The sequence below is a fragment of the Scatophagus argus genome, chromosome 12, assembly GCF_020382885.2.
Source record: "Scatophagus argus isolate fScaArg1 chromosome 12, fScaArg1.pri, whole genome shotgun sequence".
Taxonomy (NCBI): Eukaryota; Metazoa; Chordata; class Actinopteri; family Scatophagidae; genus Scatophagus; species Scatophagus argus.
In genome coordinates this window covers 128,704-156,140 of record NC_058504.1, presented here as the reverse complement: position 1 = coordinate 156,140, position 27,437 = coordinate 128,704, and the positions used below count along the sequence as shown (strand labels likewise).

At 42.6% G+C, this 27,437-nt stretch overlaps 1 protein-coding gene across 2 annotated transcripts in view; it reads right to left on the bottom strand.

Annotated features, from left to right (window-relative positions):
* Positions 1-27,437, bottom strand: part of ppargc1b (peroxisome proliferator-activated receptor gamma, coactivator 1 beta) — a 70,227-nt gene that overhangs the window by 19,633 nt on the left and 23,157 nt on the right. For both annotated transcript variants that reach the window (XM_046405330.1, XM_046405331.1), the window contains exons 2-3: positions 7,223-7,408; positions 3,513-3,719 (exon numbers count right to left, since the gene is read on the bottom strand). In XM_046405330.1, the coding sequence (XP_046261286.1) occupies positions 3,513-3,719; positions 7,223-7,408 (393 nt within the window). The remainder of the gene's footprint in view (positions 1-3,512; positions 3,720-7,222; positions 7,409-27,437) is intronic.

Genomic DNA, 27,437 nt, shown 5'->3' with positions numbered 1-27,437 from the left:
GCAGGATGATGTGATTGATATACAGTAAAGTGAAATATTCTGACAGCAGGCCTGGAGTTGGTCCTGGAATTACTTGTGGCTCACTGGGAATATCATTTATAATATCATTCTCTTAAGCTCTTTATAGGAATTAAGTAGAATTTTTTTTTCTTGGACAAACAGGAGAACAATACATCCAGACTGAACATTAACCAGGCAGAAAAGGACAAACAGAGGTCACAGAGGAGATCTCATATGAGTTCTTGTAGTGTAAACAGCAATTTAAGCTGTGAAAGGTTTACTGCAAGTGAATACTGCATTGTATACAGTTCTGTAGTTTTTAACAGAGACGATGAAGATGGAGCATTTCATTAATTTACAATTAGAAAAACTGAAACATTCACTCGCGTGAATATTTTTGGTTGATCCAGTGCTTTATAAAAACACTCAGTACTGTTCACTATGACCTGTTTATGATATTAGGTATCTCATAACTTCAGACAAAATCCCTCAAGACTGGATGAGACTTGACTTGTCACTTCCTGAACCAAGATGATGCTGGTGGGGAATTATTTTTGAAGTAAACAGCAGAGACAGTGATAGAGGATGGAGCATTGGTCTAGCAGAAATAGTGGTAGTGATGATAGTAGTGGTCCTCTGTGGTGGTGTGACGGAAAAAGGGACCTGTGTGCATAAGAGAAAACTTTTGTTTTCTTGCCAGCATTAGAGGAATGAAGGAACAACCAGGACTGAGATTGTTACTGGAAAAACAAGCTGGAATGACAGATGCAGTGCAGGTGCATCATGAACGTTTACTGCAGCAGGACACATTACTGTAATGTACTTTCTCAGCGTCACACTGCTTCCTGGTCTGTTCTGGTCTCCTGAACTTGATCCTTTTCATGATAAAGGAATATCATAATGTTTGCTCCCAAAGTAATTGACGCCGTGCCAGAAAGTGACAAGTTGACAGTTCATGTTATTGGGGATTCTTCAATAGTTTACACTGTAGTTAGGTTCTTCTCAGGTTCTTCTCAGCGTATTACAGTCACCACAACCTTGTCACTTGACCTTGTTCTGAGATGGAGGAGGAAATCGAGAAAACTGCCAGGCGTAACTGATTAACCATGCAGCCTACACTTGGTTTGACATAAGTTGACTGATAACCAAAGAGTCTTCAAGGTGAAACAAGGACAGGTCAGTCGTGAGTGCAGCAACAATGTTTTGGCATACAACAGCAAAGGCAATGAGATCCGGGGGCCTGACCTCTTTGTATTGCTGACTTCTTGTTTTGGACTAAACAATACCTCCATGCCATTTAACAGTAACAAAACCAGTTTTGTCTCACTGTGTACCGTTTGCTGTTACCATGTCAGCATAGCGTTGGCCACACACTAACGGCTATTACAATGAGGTTTCCTCAACTGCCCAAACTATCCTTATTCCTGTCCTGAACCATCAAGGGCACAACAGTCAATTCCACCAATTTGGAAGGAATGCCTTTTCCTCTGGTCATCTGTCTTTTTGATTCCCCCTCAGATCCTGTAATGCTTCCAAGAGTGGCTCTTTAAACTATGAGTTTTTGATAGTTGATGAGACATATTGCTCTCAAAACCTCAACCTCATGGTGGGGCTACAGGAGAAGTCAGGGGATCACTAAAACCTCTGGAGTTCCCTCTGTTTACTTCTTGTTGCCTAATGTCCAGCCTTTCATTGTACAGCATAACATACCTCCTCTGTCTTCAGTGACACACTTGTTTTATAGTACATATATCGTTGCAAAGGGGAAAGCAGTGTAGCTCAGTGAATTTTTACGCTGTAGGCATTCAGCCATTCAGGATGACTCTTCCCCACCAAACAATAGTATCTTTGTAGACTGCCACTGAATCACAGCGCACCAGAACACCTTGTAAGCAGCCCCATTTGCTGTGGAATTTAAGTCAAATTAAGGAAGCTGGCGGTATTCATCTTGACAAGCGCAATAAGGTCGCATTACAGTGGTAATCATAAGTCATTTATTACAGGGAAATAGCTTCCTGCTTCAGTTAAGCTTTGGAGCCAAGTGTATTCTTCTGACAGCAAAGAGGAAAGTAGGTCACAATATTTGCTGTAAAGAGATAGCGTAGGTCCTGTGCGGTGAGATGGAGGTTTAGTGGTTTTTGGGGGTGATGATGTTTAGATGCAAGCAGAGGCTGAAAACAGGAGGGAGGAGAGAAAAACAAGGTTTGTTCCCAGAAGTCTGTTTCGGGGAATGATGGAGGGGCCTATAGAGGGGTAGAGAGGCATGAAGCAGCACCGTGTGAAAAGACTGAGGGGAGTATGAGGGGTTCAAAACAAGCAAACACGTGAACTGGTGCTGAAAGACTACTCTCTAAAGATTACTAAACTCTTTAAGTCCTAAAGACTTTGGATGACTTTTAACCTTCAATCTAAATTCTGATCTGAGTGAATTAGGCTCTATCACAATCTGGTTCTCATTTTATCATTTCTATCAATTATTTCAGGACATGACAAGACCACTAAAACTTTTACACTACTATTTTGTTTTTCAGACTTTAAGAGGTTTCTGCTACTAGCTTACTTTTTAAAACTAGTTCCAGTGTTGACCTTCACTTAATTAAAACTTAAATTCATTACTATTTAGTTTAATTTCTATACAAACACGTAAGTGCACGTGGTCCTTAGAAATACGAAAATGCAACACATACACACACACACATCCACACACACAGCACGAGACTGGATGAAAGGTCGCCATGTGGCTCAGCACATCTCTGTTTTCCTGGAGTTAAAGGCAGACTTTGAACCTCATCGGCCAACAAGGGGACATCAAGGTTAGCAAATGAGACACAGATTAAGATTAAGAGCAAAGAGTTCTGGAAATTAAACCAATTATAACAACCTGTCATGTTTGTCCTTTGTAATGTATGATGTTTATTGCATGTATGTTTCTCTCTCTCTCTCTTTCTCCTCTCTGTCCTGTCTACCTCTTCTTCTCCTCCTTCACCCAGCTGACTATCAGCAGGATGGTTCTCCTTTGTGAGTTGGGTCCTGCTCAGGGTTTCTTCCTGTTAAAAGGGAGTTTTTCCCTGCCACTGTCTGCTTGCTCGGGGGTTCAGGCTCTGGGTCTCTGTAAAGCATCTAGAGGCAATTTTCATTGTAAAAGGTGCTATATAAATAAAATTGAATTGAACTTAATTGAATTGGAAAGGAGAGGCACATTGTGGTGGGATCCTAGGTGGACAGACAGGATGGTGTTTGAAACATTTATGAAAGACTGCTGCAACCAGCAGCGTTTTGAGCTGTAAGACACTTTTGGATACCACTGATAAGATGAAGATACATGAGAGTGTTTGAGGTGAAGATAAAGTTCTTAAACAGGGGTAAATGTTATGATATGGGTTACAAAAGAGAGGTGAGGGACCCTCAGGGGAAGACGGAAATGAGTGTTCTGATCAGAGCTCTCTCAAATACATTGTCCAGCAGCAAAAGACAAACCAGCCCATCTACAGAAAGTATAAAGATCTTCTTACAAGAGATGGGTCCTCTGTCTCAGCCCCCCGGGACTGACTTAGGTCCTCGGCGCTGAGAAGAAGATTGTCTTCTTCTTCTTCTACTTCTTCCCGGTCATGCTCCTCCCCGAGGACAGGGAATACAGAGAGCCCGCCCACCTCAGCATCCACAATGCCATCCAAACTGTCGGTCAGAGCGGCGAGCAGAGCCGCGTTCTCCTCTTCTATCTGTTGAAAACACAGTGACAACAATGGGTGACTGCACAGTTTACAGGAAGGGTCAGCAAAAGGCCTCTTCTTCAAAAGTTGAGATTCAAAGTACATTCTTGGCTGTGATAATTTTACTATCTTACTAACTACATGGACAGGAAGTTCTGAAAGTATCCTGCTTATTTAACTTGTACTTTAATTAGTGATTAACTATATTCCCCAGAATTCAACAACATGTCAGGTTAAACAGCATTAGCTTATTGAACGAGAGTCACCTTTACTTAAAGCCAAAATAACTGAGGCCACAATGCATTCTGGTCTGTTGAATGTCAAAGTGAAGTACAAACCTTTGAAAGAAACCCATTAAATAGAACATTTTATGCTCTCAAATATTTTTGAAGAAAATATTTTGAGTAATTTAATATTGTGCACAGCAGCCAAAGCACCATAAGCCAATAATCAGTTTGTCTACCTGATAATTCTAATTTTCTAAACCTCGTGTAACCTGCTATCCACAGAAATGAAACAACAGTCACATGTGAGTCACTTGATCTTTCAGATAGTTGGAAAACTACTTCCATACATCCTTGCTTCTTTTCCACCTTATGGTTGGGATGATCTGACCTCATCAAAAAGAACAACACCTGGGTCAGCAGAAACATAAATGAAACCGTGCTTATCAACCTGTCAAAGCTGTCTGCCTCTAATGTGATGCTTTGATTCTCTTGGTTTGTTTTTCCATGAGAGGTAATATTCTTTTCACTTTCAACTTTCAAGCATGGAAATGGTCAACTTTGAAGATTACGAGCAGAAAATATTGTTTGTCATTTCAGTTGAAATCTTTTCCCTTTCGTCTTATCAGTCCACATGGGGGTTGTTTACTGCTCTGGAGCTGCCATCTTGCTGAGAGCAGAGTCTGGTGGAGAGGTGATAGAATGGCTGGCCCACAGGAAGCCACCAAGCTCCATTCATCTGTCTCTCCTTTTTATCATCCAGCTCTATCTGTTCTCACCTGCAAAACTATTTATTATTAAATTTACTCTAAGGCTTGGTGCCTTCCTTTCTCTTTGCTGGGTGCTACAGTTTATAGAAGATGAAATTCTCTACGGGATGTCAAAATCATAGCCATAAACAGGGGTGCACATAACTGGTATGCAGGTACGCAAGGGAGACAAAAGTCAGGAATGCGTAATGTTACTACTCGTCTTTGCGTACTTGACCGTCACGTTATCAACACAGTCAAGTACGCAAAGGGGCGTAGGAACACAAATGACATTTCGCGTTTCTGATTTTTGTTGCACTTGCGTACCCACGTACCAGTTACGTGCACCACTGGCCATAAATGAAAGTTAAAGTTTGCAGGCATATTAGTGATATTCCTGATACTTACAGCTGTTACTCACTTTTCGATATGGTCTGTGTCATAGTGGATGTATCATAATCAAAAAGGATTTTTCCGCATTATTTGTATGCTTGTCAAGTCAAGTCAGCTTTATTTGTATAGCCCATTTTTATAAGCAGTTTGTCTCAAAGGGCTTAAGGGTTTGTATACTCAAAAGCAATCTTTGATATTACCTGATTATATTAATTAAATTAGAGAGATACTGATTAGATAATAATTAAGTTATGCAGTGAGTCAAAGAAGTCAGCATAATGTAACTATTTTATAATTATTTACTTGAAAATAATACTGCTGCATATGTAGCATTATTATTATGAACGTAATATAATTAGTCTAACCTTTCTAACTCTGTCCAAGGTTAAATGAAGCCCACAAGATTCCAATGCGCTGCTGTAAATAAGACGCATATTGAAGGACAGCAGGGAGAGCTGGGGGCCTCATCTATCTGCTCATCACTCTATTTATTACTGTGTGTTTATAACCGAACACAGTCTGACCCTCTGCTCTGTGGTATTACACTGATCAATACAATATTGACTAAAATATAATCTGCCAGGGCAGAAATTGGTGGGAAGGTGGCAACAGAGAAATGGAAAGCTGAGAAAAAAAAATATCCATTTTTCTTAAAAAATATCTGTGCAAGTGATGCAGGGAAAACAACCAGAGAAGCATTCAAATCAAGACAAATCAGAGAGAAAAACATGAAAAATGGGACGATAAGAACAGAGAGAAGCAGTTACAAAGATACAATACTTGTCAGTGTCAACATCTCTTGCTGCTACTGTACTCTGAGTCAAGATGTTAACCGTGCTGTAAAGTTCTGCATTGACAGCAGGAAGACAAGCAGTCATTCAGGTGTCAGCTAATGGGAATTGAAGGAGAATAAAAACTTAAAGAGTCAGAGAGTAAAGACAGAGACAGTCTGTGTTTCCTTCACCTGTAATCCCATCATACCTTGCTCACCTTCCTTTAACCAATACTCTGCATCAGAGCAATTTAAACCAGCATAGTTGCATTTCACAGCCAGTCAGGTGGGCCTAAATGCCACTTTGTCCTTTCACATCTTTTTATTATTGAGATACACTCAATTTAGCCTCTGTAATGGGACCATGAGATATCGCCGGATCAATAGAAAATCAATGATCTAGGGTTGTCTTCCATGTGGAAAAAACTGAGGAGGGTATTCCCTGATTTCATCCAGCAAGGACACCTAATACTGGCGCCTCAGGACTTTCGCTGACCCTGAAGAAGCAACGAGCCTCCTCTAGCATCGTGGTATATACTGCATAACAGGAAATTACTTTCTTGGCAGTGTCCTCTGAGACATGCTGCAAAACTCCAAATCTCAGAGTCTGCATGTTCCACACAGGAACATGTTTTGTGATGAGTTCTGCAGCATGATTCTGGCCAGCGACCTCGTGCTCTCCTCACCAAAATCTTCTACAATGACAGATATTTTGATAAACTGTGGTGGTAATAATATAAAATATGGGTAATTTGGCCTCATATGTTGGGGATGCCCTTCATGGAGTGGTTACTTCCTCCTCATGTCCGCGTGTTCAGACATAGCATTGCTTGCAAAATCTGATAACACACAATAAGCTAACCCCATCTCAACCATAACTTTAACTCAAACAGGACTTCACAACTCTGTAGGTTGTCCCTTATTAGTGAATCCACAACAACTCCAGCCGTTACTTTAAAGTTTAAAAAAATGTCCTTGATATATTAAGCAATGGGATCAGCCATTAGGGTATGCCTACATTGTGGTTGAATCATTGTTGTGTTTAGAGTTTTTTCCAAAGCAAAATCGAATTTGAGAACTTTGCAGTTGAGGTGGGGTTTTGTGTATTAAGAAACCTGAAGCACTCTAAATTGAATTTTGCTGTTGAATTGGATTATTTTCTTGCGTAGGGACTTGTTTCTGCTGTCATTTACACCTCTCTCTTAGTGAAGCCGAAGCCTGTACACCAGACTCAAAGAATGCAGGACTACCTAAAGATAATTTTAGAAAAATCAATTTCTGATGTCTTTTATTTGTGGTCCTTGCCCATCCATGGATGAAAGAAACATCAGTTGTACAGAATATTTGAACTTTGTTTTGGAGGAGAAGCCTCACCTCAAAGAGCTCATCTGCCGTGCTGTAGTGGATGGAGGCTGGTGAGGCATCTGCTGGCTGGTCACTGCACCACTGAAGTTCGCTGAGACAGTTGACACTGTCAAAGTCACTGGCGTCCAGTTGGGAGAGGTCAATGTCCGGGAAGTCGGTGTCCAAACGGTCCGAACACACCTCCTCCTCCCCATACTGAAGATGGAAAAAGAGGGAAGAGGTCACATCAGTCAAACACTGAAATTAAAGGAAATGTCCCATGCAGTTTGTCTTTTTTGAGATGCTACAAAATTGCTTGAGTGACTTTGTAAACCATGGAGATGCTGTTCACAGCTGAAAAGATCCTGGGTAAGCAATGAATGAGTTTTCATGCTGGTGTCTGCTGCTTCGGTCACTTCTGTGATCACAGAGGAAGTGACGTTTCCTCTGTAAGTGCTGCTCTCTAACAGAAGTTACCAAACATGGGGAATAATACTGTTCCCTCTATAAGACTGTCAAGGCTGGTGTTTGCTGTGAAGCTCATCGCTCAGCACGGCAGTGCCACTGTTAGAATTAGGGGCTTGGTTCCCATTGGGCCACCCTTTGTAAAATATGCATGCAGCTGAAGTACCATGAGGCACTTTGGATAAAAGCCTCCATCATCTGGTATATACTGTAAATCATCACATTGTTCACTGCTGGAGCCACAAGAAGCTCACATCAACAGCCCCTCATCTCTCAACAGCCACTCATTACAGATAATGAGACCTTCATGTTAGAAGATATTCGACAGTGAAACCAATAAAGGAATCTGCCCAGGCACAATGCAGCATTAATCGGGAAATATGTCACATACAGCAGAAGCACAAATCTGCAAGAGTCTTCATGCTTTCATCCTGCACATTTCCTAAAGTGAAACCAAAGCCCAGCAGGTCTTTAGATGACGGTTCCCACTCAATTGAGGGTGTGTTCATCAGTTTGTCTGCGAACTCTTTGGTCACTGTGGCACAAAGTTGATCAATCTTTGTTTTCCATGTTTCATGCTGGATTGAGGAAAAATCTCCTGAAAGCCTCCTTAAGACCTCTAAATTTCACACAAATAAACGATCCCTAAAGATCTCTGCACACCCTGACAACTCTGAAACCAAGAATCCTCAAAATGCTTTTAACAACACCTGGAAACCTCTTAACCCTCCTGGAACATTCTTAACAACTCTCCAAATACTAGCACAAAAATCTTGAAACATAAGCCCCACTTTGTGATCTACTGAACTACTGTTCCAGGTTAAAGTTATGAGCCATGTGGTCTGCAGTCACAACACGTGGCTGAGATTCAGGCAGCGACAAGAGCCATGTCTCTGAGAAAACAGAACAAAGAAGAACAGGAAATGTGACTCAGTGAGAAGGGAAGTGACTACAGCCTCTTGGAGGAGGAGAATGAGAGAGGAAGAGGAGAGACAGGAGAAGAGAAGGGGGACATGAAGGGAAAGAAAGAAGTCAAACTGGAGTTTTTACTAACTGTGTACTTGTTTCCACAGAAGTGCAAGGGATCAGAGTGCTATTGTATGATCAGGATGCACGCTCACACAAAAACACACACCTCCTCTTCTATTCATCTCACTGGGTGAGCAGACAGGGTCGACCAGTTTCACCAGCCAACATCCAGTTGATAATGGACATTTTTCATTGACTATCAGGTTTCATCCAGAGGAGGGTTTTGGGGTTGTTTTCTGTGGCTGTTTTTCAGGGGCTGGTCTTTAAAGAGAGGAGTCACCTCACTTTGATGATTTGGTTCAATCAGCAGCTAGCAGTCAGCTACCCCCCCCCACCCCCCCACTACACACACACACACAAATTCCACATTAGCCTCTCTTATCATGTTGTTGGTGCTTTGATATTATTTATGTTTTCACAAACTGTAAAGCAGAGTTCTACAGACTCTATTGGGGAAGAGAAAGAAAAAGGCAGGAGGAGAAGGAGCTATGAAAAACAAAAGGCTCAATGCAGTGAGATGTAGAAAAGGAGAGATGTAGGTCAGAAGAGAGAGAATATAAAGAGTGATGGAGGAGGAGGGATGGGAAGAAGGAGGAGGGGGAGAGCAGTCGTGACTCGATGGAGAAGAAGAAGAAGGGAAGGTGGGAGGAGAAGAAAGATGAGAGGGGAGAGGATGTCCTCTATAAGACCCTCTCACTGCTGATGCAGGTGTGTGTGTTAGCATGCAGCTCACATCCCTCTCTCACGTGCTCCTGACTCATCCCCCTCCACCACTCGTTCACTCACTACATCCTTCCTTTCCTCTCTTCCTCTCTCCTTCCCCCTGCCTTGCTTCACTTCTCTCCTCTTTTCTTCACCTCTTCTTCCTTCCTTCCTTCCTTCCTCCCTTCAGTATCTTTTCATGTACCCCATTCTCTTTCTCCTCATCATCTTTCTTTCCTCATGATCTTTTTCTTGCTTTCGTCTTTCCTTTGCTCTTCTGCTGTTTTCTCCTCTCCTCCCCCATCTGTCCCCTCCTGGCATTTTCTCCTTTCATTCTCCCTTGTCATCTTCCTCCGAATTTCTGCTCCCTTTCTTGCCTCCTTTTTGTTTTCTCCTCGTCCATTTGCTTCATCTACCTTTCTCTTCTGCATGATTCCTTTCCTTTTAGCGTATCTTCTCTCCTTCTTTCCTCCCTTCTTCCCCTCTCTCTGTTTCTCTCCAGTTTTCATTTCTCCCTTTTTCTTATCTTTCCTGCTCTCATCTCCTGCATCTCTCCTCAACATGAACTCAGGCTGATTGATTTCTTTGTTTCCACTCATCCCTCGCTCTTTCCCTGCTTCTCTCCATTGCAACCATCAATCAATAAAAGCATCCTCGGCCATAACACACACACACAAACATGAGTCAGCACATGAACAACACGTATGTGGTGCTTGTCTGAACCTCCTCTCTGATTGGCTGAACATGTCCCCAACGCCGCACTGTCTCTGAATAACAAAGAAGCAGCTGATGGCGACACAACATGAGGGTGGAGGAGCTGCTGCAGCAGGTCTGTATTTGATGACTGAACATTGTGGTGCGTTCACTGTCAGAGTGCCATGACTTCTGACCTCATGTGACGGAAATCCTGTATTCTTTTCTTAAAACAAAACACTTCACGTTCTTTTCTTAAAACAAAACAGTCACTGCTAACCATCTAAAACATGATGACAATTTCAGAATGAGTGAAAGGTTGTTCTGATAGTATAGAAACAACAAGCGATGACAACAGAGAAACGATAATAGAACACAGGCTCCTTAATGAGGTGTCATCACCTGAGCTATGAGTCGGATTGTTTTCACCAGTCCTGTCCAATTCACCTTTCACCACTCACTGTCAAAGCTGTGGTGTTTTTAGCCAGTCTTTTTACAGCACAGACATAATAATCCACTAATACATATGACTACATTGAGCTTTTATCACACACGTTTCATTTAATCTTATTGTTTACAGGTGTACAGTGTTTAAAAAGCCCTCCTGGACACAGTAAGGGAGTGAAACATCTGAAAAGAGTTTGACATGTAAAAGTCTGAGGTGTGAACATAAATCAGGATGCTCAGTCATTCTTCCTTGGAAAATATAAATGTGCTGTGCTTGCTGAAAGGAAAATAAACTGGAGAAGTGGCTTAGTCTTCCCTGTTTGGATGTACTGTAGTTACAGTGGTATAACATGAGAGCATCTCAGGAATTAAACATATTGCTGTTTACACTTAATGCTGCAAGTTATCACCATAGAAAGACAAATGCACTGCTAAAACAGCACAGAAGAAATGTGAACAAAGTAAGAAAAATACTGTAGCACAGAGAGAACTTATAACAGAGAACATATAAATTTACAGCGCCATTCAGAAGATGTGAACATAAAACTCAGTACTGACCTTTGGCCTTTTGAGATAAATCTTGTATCTGCTCGTAAAGGGCATTACAATGTGACAGCAGTGATACTGCAGGGAATGTGGTGTGAAAAGATGAAGTGTAAGGACTTCCATTTGTGGTTAATCTGCCTTAGTAACAACAGCAAAAACCTACTGGCCCATTCAGTCATAAAAAGCCTGCTGGGACAATCTCACATTAAACCTGCACTATTAATAGCAAGGCCTGCACGTGGGAGAGCTAACTGGGCTAAAAGAAGCTGGTGGAGATGAAAGAGCCATTGAAATTCTGCTGCAGCATGTGGATGAGCTGGGCTCTTCTATCTATAACACACGTACACACACACAAACACACGCAAACCAGATTCCTTTATCTCCTTGGTTGACTCGTCTCCATGGTGCTGAGGTAAAGCTCTGTGTCTTTCCATTGGTTTTCTATGAAGAGCATGATGAGATTTTATTTACAACAGAACTTTTTAAGGCTGGAACTACAAGGTATGGACAAAAGTATTGGGGCAGGCCTCTTTATTACTTTGGGCTTGCCCCCTGACTTTGAGTGAAGGGAAATCTTAATGCTTCAACACCAAGACATTTTGGACAATGCTATGCTTCCAACTTTGTGGCAACAGTTTGTTGAAGGCCCTTTTCTATTCCAGCATGACTGTGCCCCAGTGCACAAAGCAAAGCTCCATAAAGACATGGTTGGATGACTTTGGTGTGGAAGAACTTGACTGGCCCACACAGAGCCCTGACCTCAATCCAGCAAAACTGCTTTTACAGTTGTACAAGAAATCAACATACTTCATCATTTTAAATAGACAGAAAGGGATACAGGAGCTGTCTGACCTCCCTCAAACCACAACTACACTTTACAATGTCAGATTCAACAAAAAGAAGTAAACATATCTTTCTTCAAGTGTTTGTACACAGCACCAAAGTTCTCTTCCATTTCTAGTGCTTAGAAAGGGTATGTGTGGAAGTTGTGATAAATGTATGCATGTCTATAACAATAAGGTCTTCACATGACACATTCTCTACATGGTTCTGATAATAATGTGATACGTTATTGATCCATTCAGAGAAATCAAACTGCTGCCTTCATGGCAGCTTCACCACAGGCTCTTTCTAAAGTTATGTAAGGTCAGTCACAAGCCCAGTCATGTGACAGTGATTCCTTGCCAGTGTGTTGGACTGTCCAAACTTCTCTTTAGAAGCACGCACACACACACACACACACCCGCCACACATACACACACACGCACTCAGTCCATTGAGCACAGATGCAGCACCATACAAGGTCAAGCTCTCTCAACCTGAAAGACAACTGGAAGAGATGATTTCTCAGGTTAGCTACTGCACTGCTACCTTACATGAATGATTTGATTTGAACCTCAAAGGCTTCAGAAACAGCAGATCTGAAGCACTAAAGCACAACATCAAGAAATTTCTTCTTTTTGATCCATCAGAAGTGACGAGCTGCTGTCCGACACAGAGCTGAATTCTGCTGCTGAACCCTTTATGATGAACTGAGCATAGGAACAGAAAACAGATTATCACTTTAAAGGGTCTAAAACACCAGTTTCTGCATCTGTGAAAGCAACTTTAGAAACCAGCTGACTACTTCAACCCTGACCACTCCTCTATTACTGCTGCTAACAACTGATTACAGTGATTAAATTGTGTATTTTAATGTACCTGATCTTAAAGAATCAAGACTTTCTTCCATGTCTGTCAAATTTTGAATTTTAAATGGCGAATCTGAGGAATGCTGTCGTACAGAAAATGGGGTGGGGTGTATGTGAAGGTTAAGTGACAGACTGGAGCCCATATAGCTGAAAAATGGTGATGAGAGAAGCTGGAGGGAGAGCTGTAATTACCTTCCAGCCTCGCACATTGAAGTGACATGGAAGATATAAGGCAGAGTGGCAGACTGGGGACTCCATTACGTGTCCCACTGCCTGAACTCTCACTTTGTTGTGGGTCACTTTGACAGGAAGTGTTTTGTAAATGACACGTCAGATGTCCCTCAGCGACTCACGACCTCCATCAATGAGGAAACGCTGCATGTGAACACAGAGGATCCAGCAATCACACTAAATTAACAGATTTTATTTTCCCTTTGCACTGTAATACAGACGATTTTTTAAATTCTCCATCTTTAGTGCCAAGTGCTAATTGCTGTGGCGTTTTAGCGCTGCTTTTCCACAAAGTGTGAGCAATGTCCTCTTTGGACATTTGGCAGCCATGGATCAGCGGTTAGGGTGTCGGACCCCTAACCGGTGGATCGCTGGTTCGATTCCCCGTCCCGGTGTCCATGGCTGAGGTACCCTTGAGCAAGGTACCTAACCCCCACTGCTCCCCGGGCGCTGCACGCGGTCGCCCACTGCCCCGGGTTTGCTGTGTGTGCACGTCACTTGGGTGGGTTAAATGCAGAGAACAAATTTCGTTGGAGTGAGTTCCCTCCAATGACAAGATATGTCACTTTAATCTTTAATCTTTTAATCTTTAATGAGTGCTTGTTCTTTTATCACATCAGACTTTACTTTAAATCCATATCCATGGAGTACAGGGTCCACTCCTCAAGAGCTTCCATGACTCTGTGATGGCATCAGCCATCTTTTATGGTGTGGTCTGCTGGGCAGGCAGCATCTCTGCCTGGGACAAAAAGAGGCTGGAAAGGCTGGTGAGGAGGGCTGCCTCAGTCCTGGGCTGCTCCCTGGACTCAGTGGATGAGGTGGGTGACAGGAGGACGATAGCCAAGCTCCCACCCCATGCTGGACACCCTGACAGCACTAGGCTGCTCCTTCAGTGACAGACTGCAATAATCCTTACTCATGTAACACTACTACTAGGATCAGTACCTACATACTTAGTCCCTGAAACAAATCTGTACAATAATCAATCCGTCCACTAATCATAACTTGAGGGACTCTAGTGTAAATAGTCTTTCTGCACTGTGTACAGCTGCAGGTACTTGTTTCCTGTGTATTTATTCTTTTTGAATGCTCATCCTTCCCTTATTCTTGCATGCTTTGCACCCTCTATATCCTGTTTGCTGCTGTAACACTGTAATTTCCCAGTTATGGGGTTAATAAAGGATTATCTTATCCTGTGCCCAAAGAGATTATTTCCATGAAACAGTTAATGCAAAAGCTGCGCATCGTCTTCCTGAAGAATTATGTTGTGACTTTTTGAAAGGCCACTTTCTTCAGGCTGATGACAGATGCTTCACTGTGACGTGAAGCGGACTCAGTGAGTAATATGTTGACAGGTAATGGGAATGGAAAACTGCACAGTTTAAACTTCCAAACTCATTTTTCTACTCTGCAGCCAAAAAGGATGTGTTTAATTACTGCAAACAAAAAGACGCCCACTCCATCTGCGTGTGTGCCCCCCCCCCCATCTTTAATAAAGGCCACAGAAAGCCAGTTATGTGCTGTTTGATTATTGAGGTACAAAGTCCGACAGCAAACTTTTGGGTGTAGTGGGAGCTAAATTAGGATGCAGATCAATGGAAATCATGCCCTCATGTTGTTTAAATCTTATTTATCCAGAGAAGCTGGACTGATCAACATTCTGCTTTACGTTCACATGCAAGTTAACATGCATTCACAGCCGGAGCAGCTCCGCACAAACCGTTCAGATCTTTGCCTTTAAGTCTAAATTCTGTTCACACTGGTTAAAAACACATACATCATGAGACTAAAACCTGAAACATGTTAGTGAAAACAAAGCAGGCAAATCGCCCTGATCCTTGTATGCAGAGACTTTTAAAGTCTGTTCCTTGTGAAGTTTATCTTCTCTTCTGAATGAAAGAGGAACAAAGACAGACAGGAGACATTGCCCAGAATGCAAATCTGATTTGTGATAAGTGTACTGGTTCATTCAGATGCTGTCTATACTTAGCCCTCATCCTGGTCTCATGACTAGCCCTTCCACGGGCTGCTGCTGACTTGAGGAGCTGCTGCCAGACACAGATGACCCCTCACTCACACATACTCACTCACACATATTCTGTATGTGGTTTCCAACAAAGTTTATGGTCTATTATAACTCTTAAAAACGTATTCTCATAAACCCTTTCTATTTCAAATGCACTTGAAAGCAACTTTATGTCTTGTTTTGCCTGACAGGCACCAAAAACCATGAATTTTGTTTTCTTTTCATTTAAAGACAATTTACTTCAATCAAACCACTTTTTTAAGCAAGTTAATTCTGCTCGAACTTTAATTACCAGTTGTTTCAAGTCATTCCCTGAGCAAAATAAATTAGTGTCATCTGCAAACATAACAAATTTTAGGATATTGGACACCTTACAACTATCATTTAAATAAAGTATAAACAGCTTAGGCCAGTACTGAGCCTTGAGGCACTCCACAAGATAGCCTTCTTTGTTGCGATATTGTACCATTGATTTCCACATACTGAAATCTGTTGCTCAAATAACTTTGTAGCCAATTATTTGCCACTCATCTTATTCCATAATATTCACATTTCTGTAACAGTAAGGAATGATGAGGAATGAGGAATTTGTTACAATATCCTTTTGACCATTTTTATAAACTGGGAATATCTTTGCCAGTTTCATTTTCTCTGGAAAAGTTCTAGTTAAAAAGGACAAGTTGCATATATGTGAAAGGCTCAACTATACTATCAAAAACAGTTTTAATTATTGACATATCGATATTGTTTGAGTCTGTGGATTTTTTGTTCTTAAACTTTCTAACAACTTCTAACATCACTCTCACACACTCCCAAGAAACAAGGAACTGATATTATTGACAGAAATATTGAAGTATTTTACTATTCCATCATTTTGTGGAATTGCTTTTGCTTAATTTGGACCCACCCTTACAAAAAAATCATTAAATATGTTAACAATCTCCTTAATGTTATCTGTAACTGTACAATCTGTTTTAACAATGAGAGTTGAAAAATTTCTTGCAGTAAATCTTGCAGTAAGGTACTGTAATAATACTGTTTTTGTTCTCTCATAATAATATTTTTTATATTTGTACTCTTTGTGCAAAATGTGCAGTATTTACATAAATAGTATTTACATCTGATGCTTTATATATTCTCTGTACAGCTGATTTTTCTTCTGTTATCCAAGGTTTCCTCATCTTATTGGGATTTAGTCTCAATTTTATTACTGGACAATGTTGACTGTAAAATAACAAAAACATCTCCAAAAATGCATTATAAGAATTATTAATGTTATTTACATAAACATCCTGCCAGTTATGACTTATCAAGTCAAATTTAAAAGCTTCTATTGCTTCCGGTGTTCTCACTCTAACCAGCCTGTAAGTTTCTTTAATTCTTGGTTTTATCTTCCTAGACTCAATATGATCAATAGTTTTACATTTTATACTATTCATTACAAGCAAGGCAACACCTCCTCTGCTTTTGGGGGCAGTCGTGGATCAGCGGTTAGGGTATCGGACCCGTAACCGGTGGGTCGCTGGTTCGATTCCCCGTACCGGTGTCCATGGCTGAGGTACCCTTGAGCAAGGTACCTAACCCCCACTGCTCCCCGGGCGCTGCACGCGGTCGCCCACTGCCCCGGGTTTGCTGTGTGTGTGCACGTCACTTGGGTGGGTTAAATGCAGAGCACGAATTTCGTTGGAGTGAGTTCCCTCCAATGACAAAATATGTCACTTTCTTTCTTTTCTTTTGTTCACCCTGTTCTGTTTAAATAATTCATAGCCCTCCAGGTCAGTGGCCATCTCTTTATCGTCACACAACCAAGTCTCTAAAACGGCTACAACACTAAATTTGAATGGCAACTGTTATAAATAGTCCTTAATTTTAGAGAAGTTGCTGTAGAGACTCCTGCTGTTAAAGTGGATCACAGAAAAACATTCTTGTGTAAATTCAAGTTCGTCTTCTGGATAATAGCCACATTTCCATTGAAAGTTCTGGCAGAGAAGTTCACCCGGCTCAATACTATTTTCTAAATCATAGTTTTTTTGCTCTTGAAGCTTCGGAGTTGTAAAATGTGTCTCCATTCTGACTTTTTTTCTTTACTTTACAGTTCCTTGTCCATGTATCTTGAATCCGCTTTTCTTTCTTCAATATTCTTGCCTGGCGTGCAACCTCAGCATTTCTCTTTGTCAGATGTTCATTTACATATACTCCAGTGCCTTTGAGTTTCCTTGTTAGCTTTAACAGTTTAATTTTGTGTTTCCTGTTGGCAAATCTTATAAATATCTTTGGTATATTTTGCTTTTGAGGTATGGTGTGGCATGTCGCAATATTTTTATCATCTAGGGGAATGTCTTTGCTGTTGAAAAACTCAATGACTTGTTGTTCAAGTGAGTGTAATTCACCTGATATAGCATCTTCTCCATCCTTGTCCCCGGCTGTAACCCTGGCACAGGAGTGGTGGATCGTCACAAGTCCAGAAACAACCAAGTCATCCATCCTTGTGTATTGTTCCAATTCATTCAATCTTCTCTCAAGCTCAATTTTCTTGTCCTTTTCCTGGATCACAGTCTTTAGTTGTCGCACTTCAGAATTCCTTTATTAATCCCTGGAGGGAAATTCAATCAGAGACACTAAGTCTTGTTTTTTTTACCATCTTGCTCAGTTCATCTGACATGTGATTCAGCAACTTCTTAATTTCCTCAATATCTTCTGCAAACTTCTTTGCCATCTTGACTCTTTTTTCTAGCACAGTTTGTGTTGCTTGATTTCTCAGGTGTTGCCTGATGCCTCTTGCTGGTTCACCACCACATGGCTTGTAGCTCCAATATTTTCAAAAATATTTCCAAGAATTAGAGCAGCACTTTACAATAAAGTGTAAGTGTTACATAAAACTGATGGATGGCGACTCCTTCAGGAAATATTTAATGGATTGTCAGAGCTGACACACCAGACCCTCCTCACCAGCAGCCATGATAAATCCTGCCTCTGCAAACTCCACACAATAAATACACACTAAACACACACATCTACTTTGAAAGCATCAGACTTCTGTCAGATGATCACGCTGACCATCACATCATCAAAAACACACCAGGTTCAAGGTGGAACTCGTTGAAGTAAAATGTCCTTCAAACTTCATTGTTTCTAGGATCTTGTGAACCCTCTGTCTGGTTTGAGTTTATTTAATTTTGGTGTTTTAATACTCAAAAGTTGCCGAGAAATTCCACAGTCATTAAAGAAGGTTTTCGGGGTGTTTATGCTGTTTTCGTTTTGGATTTTTGTGATCTTAACTGAACTTTGGCCTCAGCTGGGTTTTTCATTCATTTCATTCGTCAACAGTGAAACGCTGGTTCTGTGTTGTTTCTAAAGGTATTTGTGTCTGTACAGCATTAATGCAGTTAATCATTTGTGATGTGTTCAGGAGCATTTCTGTCCAGATTGGTGAGAGGCATGAGGTCAAGACTCTGTGACCTCTGAGCTCATTACCGTCACTGGGATGTTGGCAATCAGACAACTGGAACTGAAGAAACAGACAGTCACTGAACACACACTTCTACATTCATCTAAAACTTTCACTTCCTCTGTTAGCCAACACGCACACAGCCTCTTCATTATTTCTGGCCTTCAGTCAATACAGCAAGTGTTCCTGAGTGCTGAGCTCTCCAGAGTTCAATCAAGCGTTCATTTTCTCACTCTGTCTGTTAGGAAATCTGCTGCTGCCTTTAAAATTTGAAACCCTCAGAGTTTGGGCAATAAGAAAGTTTTGGACAGGGAAGATCCAGTTTCAATTCAAGTTTTTTTATTATATTCAGAAATGACTCAGGCCAAAATGAGGATTTGAATCTTTGTTATCCATGCTCTTGATTTCATTTTACAACATAATTATATGCCGTTAACTTCCAGAACAATGAAACATTTTCAGACATCAGCAGAACATCTCCTTCCCTCATTGTTTCGTTTCAGTGCTTCAGTCTTTGGACACCAGAGGGAACAAAACACAATAAAGATTACTAATAACTTGCCTTCTACCACAGTGTAAAGTAAACCTCGATAATGTGTTGAAGATCACAACAGTGACATCACATTAAATTCAGAGATCTCCCACTGAGTCTCTTTATTTGGTCAACTCAAGGTTTCTGTGATGGGATGAAGTCCAGTCCATCTGCGGCTCTTCCTTCCTGCTGGGAGATCTGTTTCACTGAGCTCACCTCCAGCCAACCTCTGTCACTCTGCAACCTAATCTGGCTTCTACCCCTCCCTCCTCCACTATCCCTCCGTCACACCATCCCCCAGATAGAAGTGGTGGAGGTGCAGAGGCTAAATCTGGCAGCAGCGGCAGCCTAGGTGAACCCTCGCCTGCTTGCTGCATGTAAGAGGCTAATGACGGAGGGATGGAAATACACACATTAAGCCAAACGAACTTTCAACCTGCTTCAACAGGCTGATTAAACTGCAGTCTACCACCCTGCTGCATGTATGTGACGAACGTTGCTAAAAACAGCCAAGATAAAGTCAGCTGCACGTCAATGCATCTGATGATCACCATCATCATCCCACAGTGGAGAAACTCCTCCTACTCGGCCTGAACACCGCCACATGTCTCTGGATCCAGGACTTCCTGACCGAGAGACCGCAGTCTGTACGGGTTGGAGTCCTCAGTCCACTACTGTTTACACTGCTAAAACACGACTGTGCAGCCAGAAATGAGGGGAATCTGATCACAATGTTTGTGGATGACACCACAGAGGGTGGGACTCATCTGGGAAAACGACAAATCAATGTACAGCGAAGAAGTCCACCTGGTGGACTCGTGCAGTCTGAATAACCTGGTGCTGAATGTGGACAAGACCAAGCAAATGATCATTGATTTCCGGCAGACTCAGTCGGAGCAAGCTTCCCTTGGCCACCCAGTGGAGATAGTGGAGAACATCAGGTTCCTTGGAGTGCAGATCTCACAGGACCTGGGCTGGAAGAACAACACCTCAGCTATAACAAAGCAAGCCCAGCAGAGACTGCACTTCCTGAAGACTGCACTTCCTCTCTCCCCACCAGCATTCTCAGGACTTTTTACAGAGGCATGGTGGAGAGCGTTCTGACATACTGCATGTCCATTTGGCACTCCAGCTGCAGTATGGCGGACAGAAAAGCCTTACAGAGAACAGTCAGGGGGGCAGAGAAGATTATTGGAGTTTCTCTCCCCTCTGTTCAAGATCTCTTCCAGAGCCACTGCAGGAGCAGAGCTCTGCATATAGTCAAGGACTCCTCACACCCTTTCCACAGATTTTTTGAACTGCTGCCTTCGGGTAAATGATACTGGAGCATAAAAGGCAGAACTTCCACACTCATCAACAGCTTCCTACCACAAGCTGTTAGAATACTGAACAGCGAAATCACTTGACATTTCCATCAAAGACAGCATAAATGGGTTTTGACCCGGCACTGGACACTTTAATGGTCAGCACTGGCACTTTAATGACAGTTTGCTGCTATGGACATCACTGACAATTTCTTGCACAATGGGTGTCTTGCAATATGTTTGATAAACACCTCATCCCTGAGCATGTTTAATTGTTGTCAGATTAGCAGTCAAAGGCTAAATCAGACTGTCCCACTTGCTGGTGGATAAAGCCACAGCCAATCAAGAGCGAGTGAAGGGCAACCCTGCTGCTCACTGAAATATGAGAAGGGACGGAGGACGACAGATGCTGTGCTGAAAGCATGAACAGAGGGGAAATGTGAAGACAGAACAAGTTCAGCTATCTCAGAAATTACTAATCAACAGCACAACTTTTATGCAATATTATGATGGATGACATTCAAACTCACAAACTTGACTCCTCACCGTCTGTATGGATGTAGAGCTCACCTCTCTCATGTTGTTTCCTAATTTAAAATTGTAGAATTTCATACAGTTTTGACCTGTTTTATGTTTAAAATTTTCTGCTGGTTTCCACTCTTTTACATTTAAAAACTCTAAATATTTCAATACTGATGAACAATTTAAATACTATTTTTGTGAGTGAGTGAAACGCTGCTATTTTTTTCTTTTGTTATTGACACATTTTGAGGTGCTATCAGTCAATGATGCTGAAAACGTCGGAGTTAAAACGTCTTTGATCCTCACTGTAGTTTCTTCCCTTTAAATGCTGCTTTAGTGAACTACCATGTGTAACTTTATAAGTTTTGAGAATGCATAACATGCAAACATTCTGTTCTTCATGTTCAGTACAAATGCAAGAATCGGTATCGACAAATACAAAGCTGTAATTTTCTAGACCTAGAGTGGCTGAGATGATGACGAAGGGATGAAGCTGAGTCAGAACACTGGGCTAAAAGCAGCGGAGAGCTGCTGTCTTGACTGTGCAGGTAGCGGGCCTGCCAGATAATGAGATCAGAGGGGGAAAGTCGATTCAGAGCTCAGAAATAAGGGCTGTGGTGGCAGCTGAAGATGGCATGGAGGCCCTGCCAGCCTGGTTCATTCAGGGAGAAACTTCAGTGTGTGTGAACAGGGGGAAAGGAAGAATGGAAAAAGGTTGAGAGCATTTACAGAGACACTCGGAGTTTAAGAGGACTGAATCAGTTTCAGCTGAACTGCTGGGCTTGTGCCACATTTAAAACTAAACAGAGAGCGAAGGTAATGGATAGGTGAACAGGGAGAGGAGAAAAAGTAATGGTGTGAATTAAGAATCACTTTATTGGTAGTATACATTTTTACATACACACACTGTCTTCTGTATTTGACCCATCCTTAGTTGAACACACACATGCAACACTCAGCAAATTACATGCAGTGAAACACACACAGGAGCAGTGGGCAGCATCAAGCGCCCGGGGAGCAAATTGGGGGTTAAGTGCCTTGCTCAAGGGCACATCAGCCAGCTAGTGGAGGGAGGAGGGGGCATTTTTCTCATTAATTAGTCCACCATACCCAAATTTTTCCTGCCCATCCAGTCGGGGAATCAAACCAGCGACCCTCCGATCACAAGCCTCTTTGCCAACCTCTAGGTCACAGCTGCTCCCAACGAATGAATGCATCTCATGAAGTCACAGCCAAAAAATTATTTTTATGGGGGTTAAATGAAAATCAATTTTCAGCTTGTATCTCCAAACTCTCCTAGGACAGAGCTGTTGATTGGATTGCCAGTGAACAGACTTTTACCCCCGGAGTCGAGCATGTTCCAGTCTCAGGTATCTGGCCGTTCCAGTATCTTTGTCCACTGCACTCCCACTTGATCTGTCAATCCATTACTGTCCCCTGTGGTGACACTTTCATCTCACTGGATTACCTCAGACACAACCTGATGTGCATATTATAAAAGCAGATGTTATTCTTTCACGTTTCTTCAGTCATGTTGTTCAAAAGTGGAGCAGCACCAGCTGAGAGAGGAAGTAAAAATTAATGTGTATAGGTTCATCTTTCATTCTTATTGTCTGAATTCAAACAGGCTTCATCATATTAAGATGATTCACTACCTGCCTGTGACTGTCTGAACCACAGAGTCATTTTGCTGTGTTTTAATTTTTTGGCAAATTTGCTTATCCACTTTTGTGTCAAAACTTGTGCGATGTTAGAGGTACAACACCACACTAATTTCTGTCTGGTCAATGTAAAACTGGAGACAGCAATCAATCAGCTTAGCTTAGCATAGACTTCAACCAAGGGGACAGCAGTTCAAGTTAATGATATTTAGCTGTTGTTTGCACAGTCCCAGTGTGTACCACTTGCTGTTGTAGTTTGGTGGTTCAATCAAAATTAAACTGAACTTTAAAAACATTGTTCCAGAAGGTTTCGGGGACATTCTGTCCAGGCTCGGCCCCGAACACTTAGATTCTCGTCTGATCTGACCCTGGACAGCTGAGACTCCATAATGTCAAGGGAGCTGAGCTGCCGAGAGGAGGAGGATGACGACAAAGCCAACGCAGAGCAAAGACTCTGTGGTGGAAATCTGATCATGGTTCTCCGTAATGCGATCCGACTGAGTCACCAGGGGCGGCGGCCTTAATCAATTATCACCAGTCGAATTAGATAATGACTTTGTGTGTGGAATGACCAGAGCACACACAAACTGCCACACAGTCATTTTCTAATGGAAGGCAGGTATCGATAAAAATTCTGGTACTGAGACTCAGGTACTGCATTGACATTGCTATTTAAAAATGGACACACAGCCCCATTTACAGGATAAACAGATGGAGATAACGTGAGGTATGAAGGACGAGAAAAGAAAGACAGCGAGGAAGGACAGAGGACAAATACAGTCCGTAGGAAAATTTTAAAAGGAAACTCCTTCTGCCTTTTCAATCACATGTCAATCAATTAATTAAACAGTTAATTACCTTAAAAACTAATCAATCATCCAATGAGTTCCTGACAAAATCCACCTTGAGATCAGACAGACCACATGGGAAAACAGACCTCATGAAAGGAACAAAGTTAAAACTATGATGCACATTGTCTCTCTGTCTGTCCCTGTCTGTCTCTGTCAGTCAGCCCACACAAAGAAGCACAAACCTTATGAAAACCTGAGTTAATTACATGCTTAATCACATCCTGTTTGCACTCCCAAAAAAACATCAACAAACTTGTGTATGTGTGCAGGCGATTGTGACTACTGCAGATTATAGTGAGAAGCTGTGTTGTGAAGACCGGTCGCTGAGTAAACTGACTTTTCTCTCTCTCTCTCTGTCACACACACACACACACACACACACACACGCACGCACGCACACACAGAGTGCCGAGTGGTAGTCTTTGTATTGCAGCTGTTCTATTAGTATGAACAGTAATGAACTTCATGACTGAAGACATTGATGAAAGAATGACAGAAGACTGAGATGAAGTGAGAAAGAACGAGCAACACAGGTGAGTGACAGACGAGAAAAAAATGAAAAGAAAGAGTGAAAAGAGAGAGAGTTAGCTGAAGAGACACAGGTGACAGAAAGAGGAGGGAAGAGGAGAAGCAGGTAAAAGGTAAGAGACCAGACCTCTGTCACCTGATCCAGGGGCTCGAATGGCATCACGACTCACAGTGTGTGTGTGTGTCTCATTCTCATGCAGCGCGCAGTGTGTCTGCACAGTCAGCTTCTAATCCTCCTCTCGCTCTTTCGCTCCATCCCTGCACTCCCATTTCATGTTCCCTCTTTCCTTCTCTCTTTAGCCCTCCACTTTCTCTCCGTCTCTCCCTCTTCACTCCTCCTCTACATCCCTTCTTCTCCTGCTCCTCTTCCTCCTTCCTGCTCTGCAGAGAGGTGAAGCCGGGCATCACGACACACTTGTTTCCTCTCTCCTACCCTCCTTTCATCCCTGCATCCGCCCAGTCACGACTCCTCCACGGTGCAGGAAGAATGAGTGACAGAAGATGAAAACACTGGAGGGAAAAGATGGGGGAGAAAGGGAAGACGAGAGCAAAAAGGAAGGAAAGACCCAGAGAAACAATTCGTGCCAGTTTCAATGTAAATGTAGAGATGTATTTTCTAACTTTCCTAAAAGCACCTCAATGCAGCTGGAGACTTCAGAGCTGCGTTTGAATGCATCACCACACAACAATAACTGACAGAAATGAGAGAGGATGTGCTGCTCTCTGTGATGGATTACCTTTTCCAGCAGATTTCAAGTCTCTCTAAGTTTATTCTGTGCTGAAATGAATGGAAACTAATGGCTGCCTGGAAGGCAACAACATCAACATCAGCTGCTGGGCCCTAGAAGTGGCCAATCAGATAAAGCTGCTCTTAAATGTGTCCTGTTGTAATCTGCTGTCTTTCTTGTACAAAAGGGCAACTTTATGAGAAGATGTGACATCATAACCAGAAACATGAAGTCAGAATCCTGAATCACATCGCTGACAGCAAACTGATGTTAGCGCCTCATTAATCAGAATCAGAATCAGAATCAGAATCAGAATCAGCTTTATTTGCCAAGTATGTGTGACCATACAAGGAATTTGACTCCGGATTTTTCTCTGTCCTGTGCACCATACAAAATACAAAAAAGCAATAATAATAATAAAAAGAAGAATAAAATATTTACAAGAAGAAAAAAAAAAAAAAAAAAATATATATATATATATATATATATATATACATGTAGTGCAAACAGTGGAATGAGGTAGTGCAAACAGTGTGATGGTTCACACAATGGCAGGTGGTTTATGGGGAGATCAGGGAGACAGCCTGGGGGAAGAAACTGTTTTTGTGTCTGGTGGTCTTGGCATACAGAGCTCTGTAACGCCTACCAGAGGGAAGCAGATCAAACAGTTTGTGTGCAGGGTGTGAGGGGTCTGCAGTGATGTTTCCTGCCCGTTTTTTGACCCTGGACTGGTATAAGTCCTGGATGGAGGGCAGGTCGGCCCCGATGATTTTTTCTGCAGACCTGATTGTCCGTTGCAGTCTGTTTCTGTCCTGTTTGGTGGCCGATCCAAACCAGACAGTGATGGAAGTGCAGAGAACAGACTGGACGATGGAGGTGTAGAAGATGGTCAGCAGCTCCTGAGGCAGGTTGAACTTTTTCAGCTGTCGCAGAAAATACAACCTCTGCTGGGCCTTTTTTCTGATTAGGTCTACGTGGGACTTCCACTTGAGATCCCGGGCGATTGTAGTTCCCAGGAACTTAAAGGAGTCCACAGTAGACACTGTGTTGTTGAGAATGGTAAGAGGAGGTACGGTGGGTGGGTTCTTCCTAAAGTCCACTGTCATCTCCACAGTCTTGAGCGGGTTAAGCTCCAGGTTGTTCTGACCACACCAGAGGACCAGCTGGTCTACTTCACGTCTGTAGGCAGCCTCATCACCATCCTTGATGAGGCCAACTACAGTTGTGTCGTCCGCAAACTTAAGTAGTTTTACGGACGGGTCCCCTGAGGAGCAGTCGTTAGTGTATAGGGAGAAGAGCAGCGGGGAAAGAACACACCCCTGGGGGGCGCCAGTACTGATGGTTCTGGTGCTGGAGGTGATGCTCCCCAGCCTCACCTGCTGCCTCCTGTCAGTGAGGAAGTTGTAGATCCACTGAGAGGTGGAGGTCGGCACTGTGAGCTGTGAGAGCTTCTGGCGGAGGATTTCTGGGATGATGGTGTTGAATGCAGAGCTGAAGTCCACACGAGATCATTCCTGCTGCGGCATCAGGCTGCAAGCGACGAATCTTCAGGTCATCGCTGAAGAGGCGTCATTTTCCAGGAAGCCCTACTGACTGTTTTTATTGGATGACTTTTGTACTTTGTGAAGGAGGGCTGTGACACGAGGTTGAAAGGTCATCGTGCAGCTAATGGGAGAGACAGCTTAAAAGAGACAGACAGGATAAATCAGTGTCTAAATCTGAAGTCCAGTGATCTGACAAGGCTTGATTTCAAAACATCAAGACAGTGGAGGAGGAGAGAGAAAAGAGGAAACAGAGAGAGAGACAGACAGACAGAGGGAAGGTAAGACAGGCTGTTATTGTTATTGTCATTGTATTGCCTCCACACACTGCACTGCTGCAGGATGTTTCAGGTGATATCAGAGCCACAGGAAGGTTTAGGACCACCAGCTTCTCTTCTCCACCTGTCAATCAAACTACAGAAGGTTTAACCACCACAGATGCTCTCTTTTCCTCCTCTGAGACTAAATATGGAAGTTATTTTTGCAGCCATGCTTGTCATCTTTCCCCCCATCTCTCACCCATCTGCCCCCTCCTCCACACACACATGCACGCGCGCACACACACACACACACACACACACAAGGGAAGAGATGAAAGGTTGTGTCTCCGAAGCTCTTCTGGATTGAAGATCATCCTATCTGGTGTCATTCCACCATTCCTTCAAAGGTGTGTGTGTGTGTGTGTGTTTAAGTTTAGCAGTGTGACTGTACCCCAACAGCCCTCCTCACGAGGCAGGGGGAAACACTGGGGCTTGGAAAGGGGGGCATGTTTGTTTTGAAATTCTAGCGTGGCCTGAAGGGGTGGAGAGCTGACCTTTACACACTGTCTGTGTGTGTGTGTATGTGTGTGTGTGTGTGTGTGTGTGTGTGTGTGTGTGTGTGTGTGTGTGTGTGTGTGATGTGGTTGAAAGGACACAGTAAGAAACAGCTGTTGCAGGATTTCTCTCAAACACACACAAGCATCGACAGCATAGTCTGTGACGGTGGTCTTTTCTCTCTCTCCCTCTCTGTCTCTCTCTCTCTCACACACACACACACACACACACACACAACACAGCTGATGTGCCTTGGAGCAAAATAAATGAAAATATAAATACATGAAGCCTTCGAGCTGAACACTAATGTGTAGACTTTTGACCAAACGCTGATGAAACGCACAAAGACAAGACACACACCAGCACCCCATCATGAGCCTGTACACACACACTTTTCAGTAAACACACGTGGTCCAGAGGAGGTGGTCTGACAGCTGTCACACGCAGTCAGCAATTACATCCGATTCTACACACACACACAGACG